This window comes from Carassius auratus, chromosome 18 (assembly GCF_003368295.1).
Source record: "Carassius auratus strain Wakin chromosome 18, ASM336829v1, whole genome shotgun sequence".
NCBI classification, from domain to species: domain Eukaryota; kingdom Metazoa; phylum Chordata; class Actinopteri; order Cypriniformes; family Cyprinidae; genus Carassius; species Carassius auratus.
Window position 1 is genome coordinate 487,881 of NC_039260.1, and position 24,243 is coordinate 512,123.

Sequence of the window (24,243 nt, forward strand, 5' to 3'; positions counted from 1 at the left end):
GTGTTTGTGTGCTGGACTGAATCGCTGTGATGTGGATTGGGTTCAGTCGGTGCAGGTGTGTGTGTGTGTGTGTGTGTGTGTGTTATCTGAACATCTGATAAAGACACGGCCGTTATCTCTGTGTTTATGGAGCTAGAGGACCATGATCTTCATAGCGTTTATCAGAAATCCTCATCTGAGATGTGTGTCCTTTAATTCGTCTCGAGCTGAAGCTGTTATCAGTGTCCAGACTGTAAAGTTTGATGGAGTCACGTACAGAGACTGGATCTAATCATGATTCTTCATCTCATCTTCACGATTATTACACATCTGATGATTCACTTACATTTCATCATTTAGCAGTCCAAAGTGAAATCAAGCCATTCTTCACAATAATAGACACACTACCAGTCAGAAGTTAATATTTCATGTTTTTAAAGAAGCCTTTACATTTACTTGATCCAGAATATAATTCATATTGTGAAATATTTTTTATATTCAAAATAACTGCATTCAATATGAATATATTTTAATATGTAATTTATTTCTGATTTCAAAGCTGATTTTTTGCACCATTACTCCAGTCTCATGATCTTCAGAAATCGTTCTAATATTCTGATTTGCTGCTCAAAAACATTTATTATTGTGTTGAGTAGTTTTTTTTCTTTTTTTTTTAGGTTTCTTTGATAAATAGAAAGTTCAGAAGTACAGCATTTATCTGAAATAGATATCTTTTTTTAAACATTTATAAATGTCTTCTTGATCAATGTAAAGCTAAGCATCCTTGCTAAATAAAATTATTAATTTCTATAACCCCCCCTCCCCCCAGAAAAAAAAAGAAAAGAGAATGTTACAATGTTACAAAAGATTTTTATTTCCGATGAATGCAAATCTTTGGATATTACCTGAAATTAAAAATAAAAAGTACTTCGGTGGCCTAATGGTTAGAGAGCTGGAGTCTTAACCTGAAGGTTTCAGGTTCGAGTCTCGGTGCTGGCAGGAGTATGGGTTACCATTCTTGGCAAATGTCACAACTGTTCACTATATTTCACCTAGAAATCAGTGCTCGGATGGAAGCGTGTGTCAGAATCATGAGTGTAAATGTGTTCAGGTGCGGATGAGTTCCTCTGGGTCTGTAAGTGGTTCTAGAGCAGTGAAGGGTTGGGTTTGTTTATGTGGAGTGAACACGGTTTACACTGATCTCTGCTGCAGTCACTACACGCGGCGCACACGCTAAGCTCTCTCTCTCTCTCTCTCTGTGTAATAAGCCTGTTCTCGGTCAGAAACATTCATCAGCTCCGTCTCGTCCTCCTGCTGATGAACTGTGCTCAGAAACACCGTCTCTCTCTCAGTGTCTGGTGATGTTTCTGTACTCGCTGCTGCGGCAGAAGGATGAAGATGAGGATGAAGAGGTAGATGGACACCGTCTCAGTCTCTGTGTTTATGGCTTTCAGTGTTTCTGCTCAAATATGTGTGTAATCCGCTCGTGTTCGCTGGACGCTTCGGCTCCGCAGGAATGCTGGGAGCTCAGGCTGGGAGCAGAAAGGAACTCTGGGAAGTTTAATTAAAAATCCCTGGTGTTAAATCCGTCGTCCTCTGCTCAACGGGAGAAAGCCAGACAGGTTTGAAACGTCGTGAGGGAGAGTAAATGATGGATTTGAGTTTGTGTTAAGTGATGAGATTGATGGATGCGGCTCTAGACTTGGTGCTTGTAGACATCACTGACGTCTGAGTTGATTCAGATGTGTGTAGATCACTGCTGCAGTGACCGCTTTATATCAGTCCAGAGAAACACAAACATGTTTTCAGGCTGAGGAGGAACTAGTGACGGAGTTAGACTCTCCTGATCTGGGTGGATCTTACATCAGGTCTAAGGTAGTAATCTAGTGTTTGTTGCTGTAGTTATTATTGTAAACCTGATGATTAGTGCTGATGTAGACGGTAGTCTCACAACACTCGATCTGTGGAAGGCGCTGTAGGAATAAAGGTGACGTTAGATGTCTGTAATAGTGGACATCTGAAGGTAGTCACTCGGTTTGTGGTGATCGTTTTCAGTGTATATCATTGTGGTTTCATGACAAACCTAATTACTATTAGCTGATGTGAATCCCATGATTAAAATGACACTCATCAGTGTTTAATATTTATATGAGCATGCATACAATCTGATCTTTATTTTAACGTTTGAGGTCTGTTTTTTTTTCATTCTATTGGAACTTCATTCAATCTGTTTATCTTAAATTAAATGTGTATGCAGTAATGTGTAATCCAGTGAGACGACAGGCTTCGCTCTTGTGATGTATGCTGGACTCCAATCGTTTAGTCTCTTTCTTTCAATCCACTACATGCTCATTCACTTCTGCCTCCATTTGAGAGCCACGCCCACATCTCAGCATCCAATCAGTAACTGATGCATAGAGCCAAGCCCCGCCCTGTGTTTTGTTACGCTCAGATGAATGTGACCGTAAGGAAGAAGAGATCGGATGCTGCTTCTGTTACGTCACTGTTTCAGTGTGAGGTGTCAGTCGGGGCACAGTGACCGTCTGAAATGAACTGCTGGTTTATGTTGATCCTGTTTCTCTTCTGCAGTCCCAGAAGTCCTGGATCGAACACAGTTTCACCAAGAGGGAATGTGTCTATATACTGCCCGTGTCAAAAGACCCGCACAGGTACGTCATGCGCTTCATGTTATTATAACAGGCTCAGACTTGTCTGTTGAAGTGCAAACATCGGCGATGGGGCTGAATCAGCATGACTTCATTCAATTCATTTCATGTTATTATCACATAGCAGTTCTGGTGTCCCTCTGTTTTTGCAGATGCCTCCCAGGATGCCAAATCTGTCAGCAGCTCGTGCGGTGAGTGTCACGAAACACGACGTTTGTCACAGTTGAGGTGTTCAGATGGAGTGTGTGCTGACGTGTGTGTGTGTGTGTGTGTGTGTAGATGCTGCTGTGGGCGTCTGGTTCGGCAGCACGTGGGCTTCAGCGCCACACTGGCAGTGAAATACTCAGACGTGCGTCTGACCGAGGGAGAGCTGTCCGATCTGGAGCAGTGGTCAGTGGAGAAGCACACGGAGGAGAGTCCCACTGACGCTTATGGAGTCATCAACTTCCAGGGAGGATCCCACTCATACAGAGCCAAGGTCTGAACACACACACACACACACACACACACAGAGAACACTCTGAATGATCATATGTGCACTGCACTCAGTTCTGTTCAAATGGGATTAATGATGTCACTCAGTGCAGCGCTCTGATTGGTCAGGGGTTAATGATGTCAGTCCAGTGCAGCGCTCTGATTGGTCAGGGGTTGATGATGTCACTCAGTGCAGCGCTCTGATTGGTCAGGGGTTGATGATGTCACTCAGTCCAGCGCTCTGATTGGTCAGGGGTTGATGATGTCACTCAGTGCAGCGTTCTGATTGGTCAGGGGTTGATGATGTCCTGCTCTGCTCTCTGCAGTATGTGCGTCTCTCCTATGACTCCCGTCCGGAGGCCATCCTGAGGCTCATGCTGAAGGAGTGGCAGATGGAGCTGCCAAAGATCGTCATCAGTGTTCACGGGGGAATCCAGAACTTCGACCTGCATCCGCGGATCAAACAGGTGGTGGGAAAAGGACTGATCAAAGCTGCTGTCACCACCGGGGCCTGGATCCTGACCGGAGGGGTCAACACAGGTCACACACTCAGTACTAGTGCATCATGGGTACAGATGTGTGCCACCAGACTCTCTACCTGCTGTACAGACCGCAGACTCAGCGAGTGTGTGTGTGTGTGTGTGTGTGTGTGTGTTCATATAGCAGTTACAGGATTAACTTGATTATCATAATGACAGTCATTTGAGTTTAAAGATCAGGTTGATACACTTTATTAGTGTTTACACACTCACATTACCTCTACACACACACAGACACTTGCTGCTGAACACACACACTTGTGAAGAGAGGTCACGACCCCTGAGGGTCACGGTCACTATAACCGCTGACTGTGGGGGTTTTTCCACTGCGTTTCCAGGTGTGGCCAAACATGTGGGGGACGCTCTGAAGGAACATATGTCCAGATCGGCTCGGAAAATCTGTACGGTGGGAATCGCACCCTGGGGAGTGATCGAAAACAGGAACGACCTCATCGGAAGAGACGTGAGACTCATTTTACTCATTTGATCAAATAAATGCAGTCTTAGTGAGCAGAAGAGACTTCTTTCACACACCTAAAAAAATAATAATGACTTTTAACCTCTGAACGGTAATGTACCAACATCAGTGATAGAAATATTACAACCGTAATGCTGGACAGTATTAACAAGGTCTGTACCTTAAATCAGAGATAAATTAGTGTTTCAAATCACAACAAATGTTTCAGAAGCAGCTGTATGAAATCATTGTGTGTGTGTGTGTGTTCAGGTTGTAGCGCCCTACCAAACCCTGCTGAATCCTCTCAGTAAACTCAACGTCCTGAATAACTTCCACTCTCATTTCGTCCTGGTGGATGATGGGACAGTCGGGAAATATGGAGCTGAAGTCAAACTCAGGAGAGAACTGGAGAAACACATTAACCTGCAGAGAATCCACGCCCGTGAGACACACACACTCACACACTCACACACACACACACACAGATAAATACACACTCATCTGCCAGTTGTTCGTAAGCATCTATTATCCTGAAGCCATTGTTATTCACACAAGCGACTCTTTCACATGTCAAAATTACATTAGTGATAAACAAAAAAACAAACATCACATGTAATTTTTATACACGTTATAAATTTGTATATATATATGAAATGTGTATGAAACCTAGCTGCAAAGCTCCAGTAGTGTTAAAAGTTTTAGGCGCTCATGTAAAAATGCTGTAAAATGAGGATGCTATCAAAAATAGACTTTCTTTATCAAATAACTTCTATTAACTAAATGAAATCATCATTTGTAGGAGCATCCTTTGTGTTTAAAGGAGCTTGAGCAGAGTTTCTCAGGAGCGTTGCAGGAGGTTTCTTGAAGCGAGACACAGTTCTTCTGGATTGAGTCTGTCTCAGTTTGTTCTGTTTCTTCATGTCACTCCAGACAGACTGATGAGGATCAGATCACATCACTGTGTGCAGCACAAACTCTCACTGCATTATTTTAATTAATGACTATGAATGTTTGGAAATGTAAAGTGGTATTTCCTGCTGACACAGGCATTGGTCAGGGCGTCCCGGTCGTGGCTCTGATCTTCGAAGGCGGTCCAAACGTGATCCTGACGGTGCTGGAGTATCTTCAGGAGAGTCCTCCGGTGCCGGTGGTGGTGTGTGAGGGAACCGGACGCGCCGCTGATATACTGGCATACGTACACAAGCAGACGGAGCAGGACGGGTAACACACACACACACACACACACACAGATTTATATGCCAATCTCTGAACTCTGTGATGACTCGTATCAGTATGACATCAGTCTGATGTTATTACGGTGATTTGTGTCATAAGAGCTCGATGTAGAATATACAGTAACCTTCACATACACCCCTTGATTCAAGACGAACTGTGTGTGTGTTTGTAGAGCGCTTCCTGACGGCGTCGAGGCCGACATTATTGCGACAATCAAGAAAACTTTCAATTTCAGCCAGAGTGACGCACTGCATCTCTTCCAGACGCTGATGGAGTGCATGAAGAACAAAGAGCTGGTGAACGAACTCACTCGCACACTCACTCACACTCGCACTTACTCGCACACTCACTCGTACTCGCACACTCACTCGCACTCACTCGTACTCGCACTTACTCACGCACTCCCTCGCACACTCACTCGCACTCACTCACTTGCGCATGCACACACACACACACACACAGTCTCTCACTCTCTCACACACACTGTCACTCACTCGCACTCACACACTCTCACTTACTCACTCGCACTCGCACACTCTCACTTACTCACTCGCACTCGCACACTCTCACTTACTCACTCGCACTCGCACACTCTCACTTACTCACTCGCACTCGCACACTCTCACTTACTCACTCGCACACTCTCACTTAATCACTCGCACTCACACACTCTCACTTACTCACTCGCACTCACACACTCTCACTTACTCACTCGCACTCACACACTCTCACTTACTCACTCGCACACTCAATCGCACTCACACACTCCCTCGCACACTCAATCGCACTCACACACTCCCTCACTCACTCGCACACTCACTCACTCGCACTCACACTCACTCGCACACTCACTCACTCGCACTCACACTCACTCGCACACTCACTCACTCGCACACTCACTCACTCGCACTCACACTCACTCGCACACTCACTCACTCGCACACTCAATCGCACTCACACACTCCCTCGCACACTCAATCGCACTCACACACTCCCTCACTCACTCGCACACTCACTCACTCGCACTCACACTCACTCGCACACTCACTCACTCGCACTCACACTCACTCGCACACTCACTCACTCGCACACTCAATCGCACTCACACACTCCCTCGCACACTCAATCGCACTCACACACTCCCTCACTCACTCGCACACTCGCACACTCACTCGCACTCACACTCACTCGCACACTCACTCGCTCTCACTCACACTCTCACTTACTCACTCGCACTCACACACTCCCTCGCACACTCAATCACACTCACACACTCTCAATTACGCACTCGCACACTCACTTACTCGCTCTCACTTGCACTCACTCTCTCTCACACTCACTCTCACACTCACTCACACACACACTCACATACTCGCACTCACTTACTCACACTCACTCGCTCACTCACTCACACTCACTCTCACTCTTACTCTCACTCACACACTCACACTCTCACTTACTCACTCGCACTCACACACTCCCTCGCACACTCAATCGCACTCACACACTCTCAATTACGCACTCGCACTCACACTTACTCGCTCTCACTTGCACTCACTCTCACACACACACTCACTCACTCGCACTCACTCACTCGCACTCACACTCACTCGCACACACTCACTCGCACACTCACTCGCTCTCACACTCACTCATTCACTCACTCTCACACACACTCACACACACACTCTTACTCACACTCACTCGCACACTCACTCACTCTCACTCACTCACTCTCTCTCACTCACTCTCTCTCACTCACACTCACTCACTCACACTCACACTCTCACTTACTCACTCGCACTCACACACTCCCTCGCACACTCAATCACACTCACACACTCTCAATTACGCACTCTCACTCACACTCACTCGCACACTCACTCGCACACTCACTCGCACACTCACTCGCACTCTCACTCGCACTCTCACTCTCACACTCACTCTCATTCACTCTAACACTCTCACTCTCTCACTCACTCTCACACTCACTCTCATTCACTCTAACACTCTCACTCTCTCACTCACTCGCACTCACACTGTATTTGTTGACTCAGTATTTGTTCAGTAAGCTGTGGTTTGAGCGACGCACACATGTTGCAGGTGCAGTCAGTGTTTGACCCTCGTGTGTGTGTGTGTGTGTGTGTGTGTGTTTCAGATCACAGTGTTTCCTGTGGGCTCGGAGGACCATCAGGACATCGATGTGGCAATCCTGAAGGCTCTGCTGAAAGGTGAGTGGAACGACCCTCATCATCTGTGTGTGTGTGTGTGTGTGTGTGTGTGTGTGTTTGACTGATGCAGGTGTATCTGCTGCAAATGAACCGAATCAGACCATCATCTCCTGAACCTCCATCATACACAGACACATGATATTGGTTTGTTTTGGAAGATGGATCCATGTGAAGCTGATATAGCAGCAACCAACTCTCACACACACACACACACACAGGCTGACTGCTGGGTTTGTTGCGGGTTAAGCATGTTCAAATTATCAAACATTTACTGCAGTTTGAGAATAAACACTATCAAAGTCTAAACATCATCATGTCTCGTCTGACATCATCTGGTGTGTGTGTGTGTGTGTGTGTACAGGCACAAACGCGTCGGCCTTCGATCAGCTGGTCCTGACACTGGCGTGGGATCGGGTGGACATCGCTAAAGATCACGTGTTTGTTTACGGACAACAGCTGCTGGTTTGTACTCGTGTGTGTGTGTGTGTGTGTGTGTGTGTGTGTGTGTGCTGATCAACACCGAGAGAAACTGTTGTGTTTGTAGTACACACACAATATAAGTATAATGATGCTTAAATGTACTGTGTGTACATATTCTGTAAACTGCTTTGTGAAAATGAAAACTTGATGAACATCAAAATGTGACCGATATTCTGAAGAATGTTGGGAACCGAACAACAATGGACCCCACTTCAAAAAAATGGACTTTCTTCAAATATTTAGTTTTGTTGATGATTACTGGGTGAATTATTTCTTTAAGATTAGAAGCAATGTGAATGATAGTTCTGGGCTCTGCATTCAACACTAGTGTTACAGTGATTTGAAAGTATTGACGTGTGTGTGTGTGTGTGTGTGTGTGTGTGTGTGTGTGTGTGAAGGTGGGCTCCCTCGAGCAGGCGATGTTGGATGCTTTGGTGATGGACCGCGTGGAGTTTGTGAAGCTCCTGATCGAGAATGGTGTCAGTATGCACCGCTTCCTCACAATCACACGCCTGGAGGAGCTCTACAACACGGTACACACACACACACACACGCCTGGAGGAGCTCTACAACACGGTACACACACACACACACACACACACACACACTGCGTATAAACTGGACCTAAATCAGAACATTTCTATTCTCACAGAAGCAAACTCCGACCAATCCGACGCTCTATCACCTGGTGAGGGACGTCAAACAGGTAACGCTCTTCAGCTGATGTGTGTGTGTCTGACCGACTGCAGGCGTCTGAGTTTATTCCCTTGTGTTCTTCTGTCAGGGTAACCTCCCGCCCAACTATAAGATCACGCTGATCGACGTGGGTCTGGTGATCGAGTTTCTGATGGGAGGAACGTACCGGTGCAACTACACACGCAAACGCTTCCGCATCATCTACAACAACCTGCATGGGAACAGCCGGGTAAACCAGATATCTGCTGTACTCGAGGGTTTTCACACTGTGATGAAGTTTTTTATAAGTTAATAACTCGTTTGCACGTTCACGGTTCTCTGCTGCTGGTTAATGGTCACATGACATACAGATCAAAGTGTTTATTTTTATTATTTTTAACATCCGTTCTGTCTGTCAGCGGTCAGGACGACACACGGGCAGCAGCTCACACGAGTCCTTCAGCATTCAGGCAGATAAGAAAGAGAAGACACGACACAATCACTTCATCAAAACGGCACAGCCCTACAAGCCCAGGGTAAGATGAGTGTGTGTGTGAGTGTGTGTGTGTGTCTCAGCGTGTGTGTGACCTGTGCTCTTCCTCCTCAGCTGGACTCGGTCTCAGAGCTGCAGAAGAAGAAGAGTAAGGAGGAGGTGGTGGACATCGATGACCCGGAGACGCGCCGGTTCCCGTACCCCTTCAACGAGCTGCTGGTGTGGGCCGTGCTGATGAAGCGGCAGAAGATGTCTCTGTTCTTCTGGCAGCACGGAGAGGAGTCCATGGCCAAAGCTCTGGTGGCCTGCAAACTGCTGCGCTCCATGGGATACGAGGCCAAGAAGAGCGACGTGGTGGACGACACGTCCGAGGAGCTGAAGGAGTATTCCAGGTGAGTCTCCATCAGTTCTACAGACAGATTCAGAGCAGCTTCATGGTGATGCATGAGTCTTCAGAAGTGAGGCTGCTGTCTTCATTCAGCTCCAGGTTCTGGGGTCTGATCATATGTCAACCCACTATCATCCCATTTAAATATTCTCCCGTTTTCCTGCGCCCTCTCGCAGCTGTAGACGGTAATGTTTTTTCTTGGTGCTTGGTTCTAAATAAATGTGACTTATAGTCCGAAATTTTTGCCGTGATCTACAGAACATTTACTTTACATTTACATTTATTCATTTAGCAGACACTTTTATCCAAAGGGACTTACAAATGAGGACAGTGGAAGCAATCGAAAACAACAAATAGAGCAATGATATATATGCTGTAACAGTTTTTAAATAATATAATAAATAAAAAGAAAACAGATAGAATAAAAAAATATAGAGCAAGCTAGTTAGAGGTCTTTACACACACACACACACACACACACACACAAATACAATTGCATAATAAATGAAAAGAAAATAGAACACAAAAAGATTAGAAAGGAAGTTAGATTTTTTTTTAAGAATAGAATTAGAATAGTGAGTGTTAAAGTTCGAGGGTCAAATAAAGATGGAAGAGATGTGTTTTAAGTCGATTCTTGAAGATGGCTAAGGACTCAGCTGCTCGGATTGAGTTGGGGAGGTCATTCCACCAGAAGGGAACATTTAATTTAAAAGTCCGTAAAAGTGACTTTGTGTTTCTTTGGGATGAACAATCAAGCGACGTTCACTTGCAGAACACAAGCTTCTAGAGGCACATAAGTCTGAAGTAACGAATTTAGGTAAATGGGTGCAGAGCCAGTGGTAGTTTTGTAGGAAACATCAATGCCTTGAACTTGATGCGAGCAGCTATTGGAAGCCAGTGCACATTGATAAACAGAGGTGTGACGTGTATTCTTAACGGCTCATTAAAAATTAATCTTGCTGCCGCGTTCTGAATTAATTGTAAAGGTTTGATAGAATTGGCTGGAAGACCTGCCAAGAGGGCATTGCAATAGTCCAGCCACAGAACAAGAGCTTGAACAAGGAGTTGTGCAGCATGTTCCCAAAGAAAGGGCTTGATCTTCTTGATGTTGAATAAAGCAAATCTGCAGGATCGGACAGTTTTAGCAATGTGGTCTGAGAAAGTCAGCTGATCATCAATCATAACTCCAAGACTTCTAGCTGTTTTTGAAGGAGTTATGGTTGATGTGTCTAACTTGATGGAGAAATTGTGATGGAACGATGGGTTTGCTGGAATCACAAGCAGTTCTGTCTTGGCAAGGTTGAGTTGAAGGTGATGGTCCATCATCCAGCAAGAAATGTCTGTTAGACAAGCTGAGATGCGAATAGCTACCGTCGGATCATCAGGATGGAATGAGAGGAAGAGTTGAGTGTCATCAGCATAGCAGTGGTGTGAAAAGCCATGTTTCTGAATGACAGAACCTAATGATGCCATGTAGACAGAGAAGAGAAGTGGTCCCAGAACTGAGCCCTGAGGCACCCCAGTAGTTAGATGTTGAGACTTGGACACCTCACCTCTCCAAGATACTTTGAACTACACGAATGCTGTAGTATTAAATCCCTGAAGTATTTTGAGAATTTAGATTCTTAAAAACTGACCTAGACAAGAAAAGGCACAAAGCCCAACACTGATGTTTTAACTCCAGACGTGTGTGTGTGTGTGTGTGTGTGGTCAGTGAGTTCGGCACGCTGGCCGTGGATCTGCTGGAGCAGTCGTTCAGACAGGACGAGACCATGGCCATGAAGCTGCTGACCTACGAGCTGAAGAACTGGAGTAACTCCACCTGTCTGAAGCTGGCCGTGTCGTCACGTCTCCGTCCGTTCGTGGCTCACACCTGCACACAGATGCTGCTCTCCGACATGTGGATGGGCCGCCTGAACATGCGCAAGAACTCCTGGTACAAGGTACAGCGCAAACCAGTGTCGATAGTTCCTCAGACCGTATCAGTGCTAAGGTGTTTCATTTACCAGTGCTTTAGTTTATTTAACAAAGAAATGAATGCGTGCAGTGTATTCATTGAATTGGACGAATAACCAGTGTTAGCGAGTAATTGTGTTGAATAGAACTGTTTTCCTGCTCATCTGGACACACACAAACAATGTTTATCAGAGGACAGAAAAAACTTATTTCTCAATAAACAAACTGAAATTGTAGTCTACATAGTCTGTGCAATCACGGTTATTTAAACCGAACGTGATGATGTTCTGTTCATGTGCAGGTGATCCTGAGCATCCTGGTTCCTCCTGCCATCCTCCTGCTGGAGTACAAGACTAAAGCGGAGATGTCCCACATCCCTCAGTCGCAGGACGCTCATCAGAGCATGGAGGACAGCGAGCACAGCCTGCAGAAGCCTGACGACATCCCCATGGTGCGGATCACACGTTAAACACCCCTGAAGTGTTCTGGGTGTTCCTGCACAGAGTGACAGAGTGTGTGTTTGTGTCAGGATGTGTTTAAGGAAGTCCGTCCCAATGAGAACGCTGATGTGAAGAGTGAGACGGAGGTGCACGTGCGCTCTCGCCGGTTACCCATCACACGCAGGTTCTACGCCTTCTACCACGCACCCATCGTCAAGTTCTGGTTCAACACGGTACGAGCGGCTAACTTATCACGCTGCGTGTGTGTGTGTGTGCGTGTGTGTGTGTGTGTGTGAAGCACTTGAAGTGTTCTGGGCTGTTGTTCCCATGAGATAGTATCAGAGACACTCGTTCCTGCATAAACCCTCCGCGTTACACACAGATAAACATCACAGGACTAGTGGAAGATTGACTAGTGACATTTGAGCCAGACGCGAGTGTGTGTGTGTGTGTGTGTGTGTGTGTGTGTGTGACGCAGCGGTTGATCATTCATCTGTTGTTTCTAATGTAAGCTGAAGGGTCTCGGGTGAAATGTGTTGATCAAACATTAAAGATTGTCAGAAAAGCAAATAATGATTGTTTTGAGTGTGTGATGTGAATAATTAGCGTTCTTTGATCGTGCTAGCGGTAAACGATTCTTGAGCAACTGTGCAGTCGTACCAGAGTCATGTCATAACAAAACAAGAGTCCAGTTAATCAGATACACACTGAAACTACTGATCCAATGAAATGATGGCAGAAATATCTTATTTCTGAACAGTAAAAAGTACTTAAAGTAATAAGAATTACAATCACCAAGGTGTTTGTTTTAATAAATTTGTATAAAATAAAAAAACAACAACTTTATTGTAGACTGTGTGATGGAGAGTTTGACTGTGATTGGTCACTGCTCTTGTGTTAGTGTGTGATGACTCTGAGCACTCTGCTCCTCGTGTGTGTGTGTGTGTGTGTCTGTATTTGTGTGTGTGTGTGTGTGTGTGTGTGTGTGATCACGAGGAGATCTGAGCTCCTTATGAAGGTTTTCGAGAGAATAATGGAGTGTTCTGTGTGTTCTAGCTCTTCTACATCGGCTTCCTGATGCTGTATTCATACGTGGTGTTGGTGAAGATGGAGTCGTTCCCGTCTCCTCAGGAATGGGTCGTCATTCTTTACATCTTCACGCTGGCGGTGGAGAAGATTCGAGAGGTGTGTGTGTGTGTGTGTGTGTGTGTGTGTGTTCAGATGTTTTAACGAGGTATGTCAGAAATGTTTAATTATTTGAGCAGCATTCGTGACAATGCAGCGGAGCGGTTAACCTGCCGTGTGATGATTGATGAGAGACGTGATCCTGACCGCTGTCCTGTGATCATCTGACCGCAGCCAGGGTCAAGAGGTCACACGTGTGTCATTCATCATCTCAAGCTGAATAAATGATCTCTCCAGTGATGTCTGGTTTGTTCGGAGGACAATATTAGAAAATCTGGAATCTGAGGGAGAAAAAAAATCTAAAATTGAGAAAATCATCTTTAAAGTTGTTCAAATGAAGTTCTTAGCAATGTATATTACTAATCAAACATTAAGTTTTTGGCATCAATAGAGGAATGTATAATTGTGACCCATACCTGTGACACTGTGTCAAATGCACAGACACTATTTAACTGAACAGAGATCACATCACTGAATTCACTGATGAACTGCCTTTAACTATCATTCTGCATTATTGACACACTGTTTTCATAATGAATGTTGTTCAGTGCTTTGACACAATGTATTTTGTTTAAAGCGCTATATAAATAAAGGTGACTAGACTTGACTGATGACTTCTTCTGTGCTCCTCTCTAGATGTTCATGTCTGAAGGAGGTAAAATCAGTCAGAAGATTAAAGTCTGGTTCGGCGACTACTTCAACGTTTCTGATTTCCTGGCCATCCTGATGTTCTTCGTGGGCTTCGGTCTGCGCTTCGGCTCGGGGAGCGTGTTCATCGCGGGCCGGATCGTGTACTGTCTGAACATCATCTTCTGGTACGTGCGGCTGCTGGACATCCTGGCGGTCAATCAGCAGGCCGGACCCTACGTCATGATGATCGGGAAGATGGTGAGCGAGCGCTCGGAGCTGTGCTTGTGTTTGAGCCGCTCGCGTCCTCCAGCACTGACCGATTTCTTCCTCCGCAGGTGGCCAACATGTTCTACATCGTGGTCATCATGGCCGTGGTGCTGCTGAGTTATGGGGTTCCCCGGAAAGCCATTCTGTACCCAAACGAGGATCCCTCATGGACTTTAGCCAAAGATGTGGTGTTCCAGCCCTACTGGATGATGTACGGTGAAGTCTACGCCTACGAGATCGACGGTAACTCACGAACACAGCACTGAACCCTTCACCACAGGATCACAGCTGCGTTATTAGATTCAGTATCAGTTCAGATTCAGAAGAGGCAGGTGTAACACTGACCTGTACCTCAAGCCCAATTATTTACTGTGTGTGTGTGTGTGTGTGTCAGTGTGTGCGAACTCGAGCGAGGATCACGCTAAGGAGCTGTGTGCGACGGGTGTGTGGCTGACGCCGCTGCTGCAGGCCGTCTATCTGTTCGTCCAGTACATCCTGATGGTCAACCTGCTCATCGCCTTCTTCAAGTGAGTGACCCATACCGCTCCTAACTACACGCACTGATAGAAACAGTGATAGAAACACCGATAATGCTTTATTTATGAAAGCCGATATGGTTCTATGGATGTAATGATTCACTCAACTCACGATATTTTGGGACAAAATGCTGCACGTTTCTTTGTGAAACTGAAATATGAAACAAAACTCATTTGGAATTTTTAACAAATTAATAACACACAATAAATATTTTCATATAAACAAAATAAGGCATTGTCTGGTCTCTTTCCATTTAAAATTAGAAGCAACCACCGCATTTTAATTACGATCCAAACAAAGATGCTGCATACATGAAACAAGAAGTTTTGAATCTAAATTAGGTTGTATAATTAAATTTGAAGCAAAACAGAATAGTTTTATTAAACTATACATAAACATTAGGACGCAGATTCAGTCTCTGCCAGCAGGTGGTGCTTATGAACAGCAGTGATACACTGTTTCCATGGTTACCGCTGTAAACAAAGCAGCGCTGTGCTTATGAACCATAGACTGCATAGAAACATGGACGTAGTGTCCGTGATGTCACCCATAGGTTTCTGAAGCGAGTTTTGAAACCACAGTGGGTCGAGCGGGCCGTCGCCATCTTGACAGTGCATCACTCTGGAGTAATCAAAAAATAGGCAAAAAGGCCACGTTATGAACATTAATATGTACCGTTCAGAGACAAAATTGAAAGAAAATGCCATCTAAAATTTTCCCCTCAGAGATGCATTCATATAAACCTCTACTCCAACTGAATCTCCATTTGTTTGGCATCTCAACCGCTTTGAATCGTCACACATTTGAATCTATTTTCCTGAGTTTGCTTTAACGTACAAATTTGCTAATTTATTTTCAAGATCTGAGGTAAATCTGGTTTTGTTTACCGTATTGTTGTAAGGTCACGCAAATATATTCAAACTCACATCAGACTTTGGATAAAGCACATAATCATTACCTCCTGAGATCATCTACTGTCAGATAGCTTGTATGTTGTTGCTCCAGCTGCGACATTTCTAAAATAAAGTTTTGCATGTCTAGTTAGGAGAAAACTCGGATTAACATGAAAAAGATTTTGTTGCGTGCAGTTAGGACTAGAGATGCAAAGGGGTGGAAAATGTCTGGTAACTTTCCAGAAACTTTATACAAATCCTTGAAAGTTTAGTTAGTATTGTTCAGCTCACTTACAACAATGACAATACAATTCACACAGCACAACAAATAAATGATTAATACATTTATCCCTCCTAAAAACACTGTAATCCTATCCTTTATTCAAAAGACTTATTGCGATGGTGTAAAGGTTTGTTTATATATTGCATTAGTTGTCTTCAGCGTCCTATAAATACATCCAGATGAAACCAAAATTTGGTTGTTTACAAAATTATCTCTGTTTCTGAAATTTACTAGGAGTTTCCACCTTTTCGCAGCCCTAGTTAGGACACAGTAACTGAGCGTGCCGTTTCTCCGCAGTAACGTCTACTTGCAGGTGAAGTCCATATCCAACCTGGTGTGGAAATACCAGCGCTATCACTTCATCATGGCGTACCACGACAAGCCCGTCCTTCCTCCGCCGCTGATTCTGCTCAGCCACGCCGCGTCTGTGCTGTCCTCCATCTGCAGGAAGAGGAAGAAGGACAGCAGCACCTACGGCCCAAGTACTGTACCTCTCTCTCTCTCGCCCCGTCGCTTCTGCTGCGTCTGACAGGGATCTGACCGTCCTGCTGTCTTTCAGAGCTCTTCCTGACCGAGGAGGACCAGAAGAAGCTGCACGACTTCGAGGAGCAGTGCGTGGAGACATACTTCCACGAGAAAGACGATCAGTTTCACTCTGGGAGTGAAGAGAGAATCAGACTCACGTCCGACAGGTAACCTTTATCTCATATCCTTTAGAAGAACTGAAGAACCCTGAATGTGGTGCGAGTGGCTTTGTATAAGAGTCTGCCAAGTGCATCTGTGTAAATGTGTAGCTCAAACAGTCAACATTACAAGGTCATGGGTTCGATTCCCAGGGAAAGTGAGGACTGACGTGTACCTCTCTGGATAAGTGTCTGCCAAATGCATAAATGTGAAACCTAAAGCCCCTGGTGCTGTGATTATTGTCTGTAAAGCTGCTTTGAAACGGTATGGATTGCGATAAGTGCTAAACAGCTAAATGAACTGAAGTGTTTGTTTTTAGGGTGGAAACGATGTGTGTGCAGCTGAAGGAGGTGGGAAACAAGGTGAACTTCATCAAGCGCTCTCTGCACACGCTGGATTCTCAGATCGGACACCTGCAGGACCTGTCTGCGCTCACGGTGGACACACTGAAGGCACTGACCGCGCAGCGAGCGTCCGAGGCTAGCAAAGTGCACAACCAGATCACACGCGAGCTCAGCGTCTCCAAGAACCTGGGGCCCGACCTGACGGGGCACTCGAAGTCCAGCGCTCTGGTGCGGTGCAGCGTGGGATTCCTGCCTCCCACCACCAGCATAGCAGAGTCTCTGTTCGGAGGCGGAGCTGGAGGCGGAGTCGAGGACTGGCCGGGGGCGGAGCTTCCTCTGAGTTCTGAGGCTGGATCGAGGTCGGATCCGGCTCCAGCCACGTTCTTCGTCAGCACACCGCTGCAGCTCACAGACTCTCACACACACACGGAGCCGGTGCACGCCGCGGTGGAGTTCGGGGCCTTCGTGGGTGAGTATGAGGAGGAAGAGGAGGGTGTTTATGAGAGGAGTGATGAAGACCCCCCAGGGGTGGTCGTGAGTGAGCCTGAGCACCAGGGATACGTCAATCACGCCTTCGCTGATGATGAAGACGACCCGCCCGAAAGAAACACCCCCCTCCCTCGGCCCCCTCCTCTCGGGCCCCGGGGCCCCCGCTGCTTCTGGAGACACGGCCGCTGCAGACCAGCGCTGAGGAGCGGAGGTTTGGCTTCGGTCCACTGCTGGGAATCAGGGAACCCCGGTCTAACCGTGACCCTTGACCCTCACCCCATCCGCATGCCCCTGTGTGTGTGTGTGTGTTAGGGAGGGTGAGACGGGTGACCTCTGGCGGTGATTTCATCTCAACCAGTTGCTTTTTTACTAAACGTCCCCGGGAGTGAATATAGTGTTGTGTGTCCAGGAGACTAAACTAACCCGGGCTGGTGCTGGTTAAGGGTTTGGTTAGTGACCAGTTATTAAAGCTCACCGGAGGGAGACGTTTAACAGGGTGTCTGTAACGTGTCATAATGCACAGATCCGATCTTTGACCATATCTGATTTTTGGCCACCTGTTTACATTCAGTTAGAGACTGTTCTGTGTCTCTGAGAGACATGAAGGCGTTTCGTTCCTGAGTGATCAATCGCTTTAATGATTCGGTTCAATCGCACTGACTCACTCATTAACAGTGATCAAAAAAGTTCTTTATGCATTAGTAATTGCAGGTTAAATGCATTTCTTTCATTAAACCGAGTGTAAAATCATGTTCAGACGCAGCTTCTGTGTTTCCTCAGTGCAAAGATCAGTTTAGTTGAGACTGATTTAATTTGCTTGATATCAGCCCAGATGTCTTATTATTCTAATTCACTGATTAAATGTAGGAATTTGACTCAAAATATGACACTTTTAGATAAAATAGGTTTATAACGGTAAAAATGCCCATAAAATGTTAAAATCAATTTAAACATAATCATTAAAACGCTATCTTTATAAGCAGACCTGTCTCCCTCACATTGGGAGTTCTGTGTGTTTAGACGTAGGTCAGATGTCCAGATATCAGATATGTGTCCCAGATCAGATGAGGAACGATCGGATCTCGTGCAGATCTGTGTCAGACGAGAACAAAAAAAACATGTTCTGTGCCAGTGTAAACGTCTGTAATGCTTTGAACTCATTTTTCTCCAAAGGTCACAAGGATGATCCTGAGGGTCAGAGGTCGTTCCCTAAAGAGGGTGCTGTGAGCGGCCGGCAGTCGAGTCCCTCCAGAAAGGCTCGGGATGCGGTGAGTAGTTTTCTGGATGTTAAAGAAGATGATTGTGTGGTTTGGCTGAATCTGGTGTGTTCCTGCAGGCGGTGGCTCAGGGTCACATGCGGATGGTGAACTCGTACGCCGGCTTCACAGAGTTCGACAGAAACCCCTCGTTCCTGCATCCAGAGTCCAGTGAGTGTAACGCAACGCCAGACACTTTAAACATGAAGCAGTTACACACTCCTCCGTCTCCATCTGTGTGTGTTTCAGCGCTCAGTAAGCAGGAGAGGACACGTGTGTCACTGGAGGACGTCTCACGTTATGAGGATCTGCTGCTGGTCAGTCAAACACACACACACACACACACACCAATGTGTTTGAGAGAAACCACACACACACACTGTAACTCTGTCTGTCGTTCATTCTCAGGGGAAGTCAGCACAATCCAGCAGACTGTGAGTAACTGTGTGTTAGTGGAACATTCTGACAACAATCAATACATCAATAGATAGAATATTTATTCAGCTGTCAGATGATGTATAAATCTCAATTTTAAAAAATTGACCCTTATTGATTAATGCTTGTTTGTTTTCAGGAGTCCAGGAGATGACATCTCAAACAGTGAGTGCTTCATCACATCTAATGATCATCTGATGACAGCTGAACTGATCTGACAGAGTGTGTGTGTGTGTGTTTCAGCTGCAGGTCTGTACACCGGGCGACACCCCCCCCTGGGGCCGCGTAAGGACTGTAAGTCTGACCCCTGCTACACTACACTGATGGCATCAGGAACACTGTAATACCGTAGTATTTTGTGTGTTGTTCTGCTCATTCTTTGCTCTGTGTGTGTGTGTGTGTGTGTGTGTGTGTGTGTGTGGAGCAGCGATCGGTTCTCCGTTCAAGCCCATGGAGAGTTATCAGTATTCAGGTGAGTGTTTGTCATTCATCCAACGGAAGCATAAACATGTCGTGATTCGAACCCGACCCGCGACGCCTGTGACGTGTACTGACATCAGCCCTGTGTGTGTGTGTGTGTGTGTGTGTGTGTGTGTGTATCAGCGGTGGAGCGTAATAACCTGATGCGGTTGTCTCAGAGTATTCCATTCACCCCAGTGCCCCCTAGAGGTAAGACTCATTACTGCCCTCCTGTCCCATCAGGCTTTGCAGTATAGCATGTAGTTCTGAGCGGCGTGACGGTAGTGATTGCTGTTTACATGTGAGTGAAGAAACATGGAGTGATGTTAAAATTCTTCAGGCAAATGTTTATGTCTATGACTTTTGATGACATTAAGAGTTCCTGAAAGAAACCCTGAAATATAGCTGCTATAAAGACAATAGTGTCAATACAACGTTCAGTTCATTAACAATCAATTCAATTTCAATCAGTCTGATCTGTTTTAATTCTTTAGTTTCAAACTTGTGAATGTGTTTTTACGTTGTACATTTGGTATGAATATACTTGAATATATATATGAAAATATTTAAATCAGATGAAGCACCTTTTGTTTGTAAAAGCGTAAACGCACTGGATTATATAAAATAGACATGAAAACATGATTATTTACAATTAGAACCATTTTTCCTTACATTTCCATCCACAAAATGTTACACAGAATTGCGTGATGTATGGTGTAGTTTGCGCCGCCCAGACCTACGCTGTATTTGTTTCGTGATAGTGTGATTGCGAGGTCAGTCACATGTTTATGCGTGTCCTTCTCGTGTTTGCGTGTGGTGCAGGTGAACCGGTGACCGTGTACCGTCTGGAGGAGAGCTCTCCCAACAGCATCAATAACAGCATGTCGTCCTGGGCTCAGCGTGGTCTCTGTGCTAAGATCGAGTTCCTCAGTAAGGAGGAGATGGGTGGAGGTCTGCGCCGGGCGCTGAAGGTGCTCTGCACCTGGTCCGAGTACGACATCCTCAAGCCTGGACACCTGTACATCGTCAAGTCCTTCCTGCCCGAGGTGGTCAACACCTGGCAGAGCATCTACAGAGAGGACACTGTCCTGCACCTCTGTCTCAGGGTATGATCACACACTCCAAAACACTCTCCCAGACTCCAAAACATACTCACTCACTCCAGAACATACACTCTCACTCACTCACTCCAAAACATACTCAATCACACTCCGAAACACACTCTAACTCACACAAACTACTCAAACACTTGTGATTATGGTGTGAATCTCAAAGGTTTCTTTACCTTGTTTAACCCAAATGTAATGTCAAACCCACATGTAGCATCATCCTGAATGAGCACTGGTTTCTGTGCAAGATGCCGCTGAAATTGTGTTTGTGTTGTGAACAGGAAATTCAGCAGCAGAGAGCAGCTCAGAAACTCACGTTTGCCTTCAATCAGATCAGACCCAAAACCATCCCGTACTCACCCAGGTACTGACACACACACACACACACACACACACACACACACGCCTGAGGGTGTTTCTGAGAGTGTGTGTTCTGCAGGTTTCTGGAGGTCTTCCTGCTCTACTGTCACTCTGCCGGTCAGTGGTTTGCCATCGAGGAGTGCATCACTGGAGACTTCCGCAAGTTTAATAATAACAACGGGGATGAAATCGTGCCGACCAACCTTCTGGAGGAAACCATGCTGGCCTTCAGCCACTGGACGTATGAGTACACTCGAGGAGAGCTGCTGGTGCTGGACCTGCAGGGTTTGTGTTTGTTACATGCGTCACGCTCAAGTCTTCGGCAAGGAGCTTCATGCAGCTTCTGAGTTAGTTCACCCAAAAATGAGAGCTCTATCTGCTGTCTAAGGGCTAGCAGGACATTTCTTTAAATTTCTCCTGTTGTAGTCTGATAAAGAAAGGTCCCCATGTCTGTCTCGTTCATTTTAATGCTATTGTTATCGAACCGATAAGAAAATGTTGCCCATATATTAAAACCGATAAATAATGCATTATTACCTGCAGAGATACTTCAGATGTGCACTGTTCGCCATTTCATATATAAAGAATTATCGGCAATTGGTATCGGCAAAAATTTTCATTTCTGTGCATCCCTAATTTTTGGGTGAACTATCCATACTGTATAAACACTTTAGCATTGCAGGAGATTCTGTGAACTTGTTTGTTTTACAGATGGAGTTGAAATGAAGGTCTGTCTCTCTCTTGCTCTCTCTCTCTCTCTCTCTCATTCTCTCCGTCTCTCTTTCTCTCTCCCATTCTCTCTCTCTCTCTCTCTCTCCCTCTCTCTCTCTCTCTCTCTCTCTCTCCCTCTAGGGGTCGGTGAGATACTGACAGATCCATCAGTCATTAAGAGCGGAGAGAAAGGGTGAGAAGTGCTGTCTTTAAAACGAATGAAAATGACCCCTATTTAAAGAAAATAGAAGTTAGTGTGAATCATTACTGGTTTCACAATTTGATCCGATTCTGATTATAATGTCAACAGTACAATTACACGATGCATCACGCTACGTTGCATTCTGAATGTTCAATATTACAGCACATGGGTCCAGTTTAGATTTCATCTTTGTGCATTTGTATTAAATTTATACAAGCAGGCTACTTCTTTTAATATTTACAAATTAATAATAAATCAAGACAATTAGGAATTGAACCTTCTAAATGTAGCCTCAAACATAAAAGCGAATATAAAGTATTAAAGGGGGAAAGACACAATTAAAAGTGATTAATAAAAAGCACTTTCAGTATCTGAGTGTGTTTTAAGTATCCCAAAGTTTACAGGCAATCAGTAGTTATGGGTTTTTCTTTTTTCCTCCGTATTATTGCGGTTTGCAGCTTTAATGGACTGCATTCACACTGAAGCATAGAAAAAAAGAAAACTAAAGTATTCAGTTTCAAGTGCATTTAATCACAACCGCGATCAAGCTTCAGAACAAACACACACACACACATACTTTTTATTTAATTTTTTAAATATTTTTTCTGAAAGTATGTACATGTACAGCACTATACTTTGTATTAGATCACACACAAAAAAACGATTTAAGGCCAATCCATGGGTGTTTCTAATGCAGCGTCTGTGGGATGGATGGTAAATTTGACCTTATGCAGTATTGTAGAATTTATAAATTTTCTTTATGTGTCAGGTCTTATGATATGATCTTTGGCCCTGCGAATCTCGGAGACGATGCCATTCGAAACTTCCGTACCAAACATCACTGCAACTCCTGCTGCAGAAAACTCAAACTTCCCGGTGAGTTTGCCCTCGCTGAACAGAACGATGCTGATCAGAGTCTGTGTGAGGATGGCAGAAACATGCTACGTCGGTGTGTGTGTGTGTGTGTGTGTGTGTGTGAGAGAGTCTGTCATGACATGGTAGTTACTTGCTATTCTTCGTAGCAATGTTTTTTTTAAGCCTTCCCTAAACATTTTAAGGACAAAACGTATTTTGTATTATCGTTACATTGAAATGTAGAGAATACAAATAATTTGTATCTTTTCATAGGCTATAGGTATATACAATTAAGCATTTACTACGTTTTATTTTTTAAGTTTAAGCGTGTTTGTGTTATGATTGATTTGTAAGTGAATTATCTAGTGTGTATCTGGCCGTTTCTAATCAGTTTTGTGTGTGTGTGTGTGTGTGTGTGTGTGGTCAGATCTGAAGCGTAACGACTATACTCCTGATAAACTGACGCTGCAGCACGACTCCTGCGAGGGACCGTCCCACTCTCCGCCTGCAGGGGGCGCCGCTAAAGAACAGCGGCCCTCAATGCGCCTAATGCTGTGAGCCGACCACACACACATCACTGAAAACACTTCGCAAGACAGAGACTAAGACACGGGGTGTGTGTGTGTCTGTGTGGAGGAGACGTTTTATACGAACGCATCGCCTCTGAACAGATGCAATCTTGAGATGTTTTAATAAGTCACATTTTATCCTGTACAATTATAACAGGGAGTATGAGCTTTTAAAAGTATTTTTAAATTTTTTATGTGTGTATGAAACTATAAAGTGTTTAATAACTGGTACAATATCACTGTATAAAGTTAAATATTTATTCTAAACTACAAGAAGTTGTCTTGTAAAAAATAAAAGCAATTTTATATGTGCTGTCTGTCACTTTTTGGAAAGAACACTTGCTCATGATACTATGATCAGATTTTGTACAGAGCTCTATGCCAAGAGAATGTTTTTATTTACAGAGCTGTATGAATGCATCATGGTTCAGACTTCACACGTGTTTTGAATCTCTGATTTCACTGAAACCAGTCCATGCAATTAATACTCATCTTTATAATGTTACAGAGGTACTGTCGTCAGAGCATCATGTGAGAGGGTTAATAGTGTATCTCATAGATACATTTATCTGGATGCTACCAGCTGAAACATGAGAATATTTGATGCTGGGGATACTATATTAATGGACCTGTATACATTTTATACTGTATATTTAATAAAACACTGAATTGTCTGATTTCTCTTACTCTGAAATTCATTTAGCTTCAGCTTCTGTTGAGTGTTTGTGATTTATGGTGATGTGTGTTTTTACAGCTTCATCCAGGTTCTTCAGTTTATGGCCTTATTTGCATGGTTTTAAATTTTGAGTTTATGTTAGTAAAACGTGTTTTTTTTAAATGTACTTCAAAAATTATTACTGTAAATTTGGTTATCTGCCTTTTTAGGATCGAGCTCGAGTCTAATTCTGATTGGCTGTCCGTGTTTTTACCGTTCATTCATACGTTCATGAGGAAAATCGCT

General features: G+C 44.6%; 1 protein-coding gene across 2 annotated transcripts; it reads left to right on the forward strand.

Annotated features, from left to right (window-relative positions):
- Positions 1 to 1,325: 1,325 nt before the first annotated feature.
- Positions 1,326 to 23,958, forward strand: trpm7 (transient receptor potential cation channel, subfamily M, member 7). 2 transcript variants are annotated; one of them, XM_026286914.1, is made up of 40 exons: positions 1,326 to 1,391; positions 2,569 to 2,648; positions 2,798 to 2,836; positions 2,925 to 3,123; positions 3,446 to 3,659; positions 3,997 to 4,121; positions 4,386 to 4,557; positions 5,162 to 5,336; positions 5,524 to 5,647; positions 7,510 to 7,582; positions 7,944 to 8,044; positions 8,461 to 8,595; positions 8,715 to 8,768; positions 8,847 to 8,987; positions 9,157 to 9,273; positions 9,345 to 9,622; positions 11,333 to 11,561; positions 11,876 to 12,025; positions 12,104 to 12,247; positions 13,071 to 13,199; positions 13,836 to 14,087; positions 14,165 to 14,339; positions 14,491 to 14,623; positions 16,107 to 16,291; positions 16,369 to 16,501; positions 16,813 to 17,537; positions 18,500 to 18,594; positions 18,663 to 18,753; positions 18,832 to 18,899; positions 18,991 to 19,016; positions 19,157 to 19,182; positions 19,261 to 19,311; positions 19,445 to 19,489; positions 19,621 to 19,686; positions 20,299 to 20,582; positions 20,867 to 20,949; positions 21,025 to 21,230; positions 21,798 to 21,849; positions 22,628 to 22,734; positions 23,141 to 23,958. In XM_026286914.1, exons 1-40 carry the CDS (start codon positions 1,341 to 1,343, stop codon positions 23,269 to 23,271), a joined length of 5,664 nt encoding a protein of 1,887 aa, XP_026142699.1. In that variant the 5' UTR covers positions 1,326 to 1,340; the 3' UTR covers positions 23,272 to 23,958. The 2 variants fall into 2 exon arrangements, with proteins under 2 accessions (XP_026142699.1, XP_026142701.1); XM_026286916.1 differs by having other exon boundaries at positions 16,813 to 17,306.
- The last annotated feature ends 285 nt before the right edge of the window (positions 23,959 to 24,243 follow it).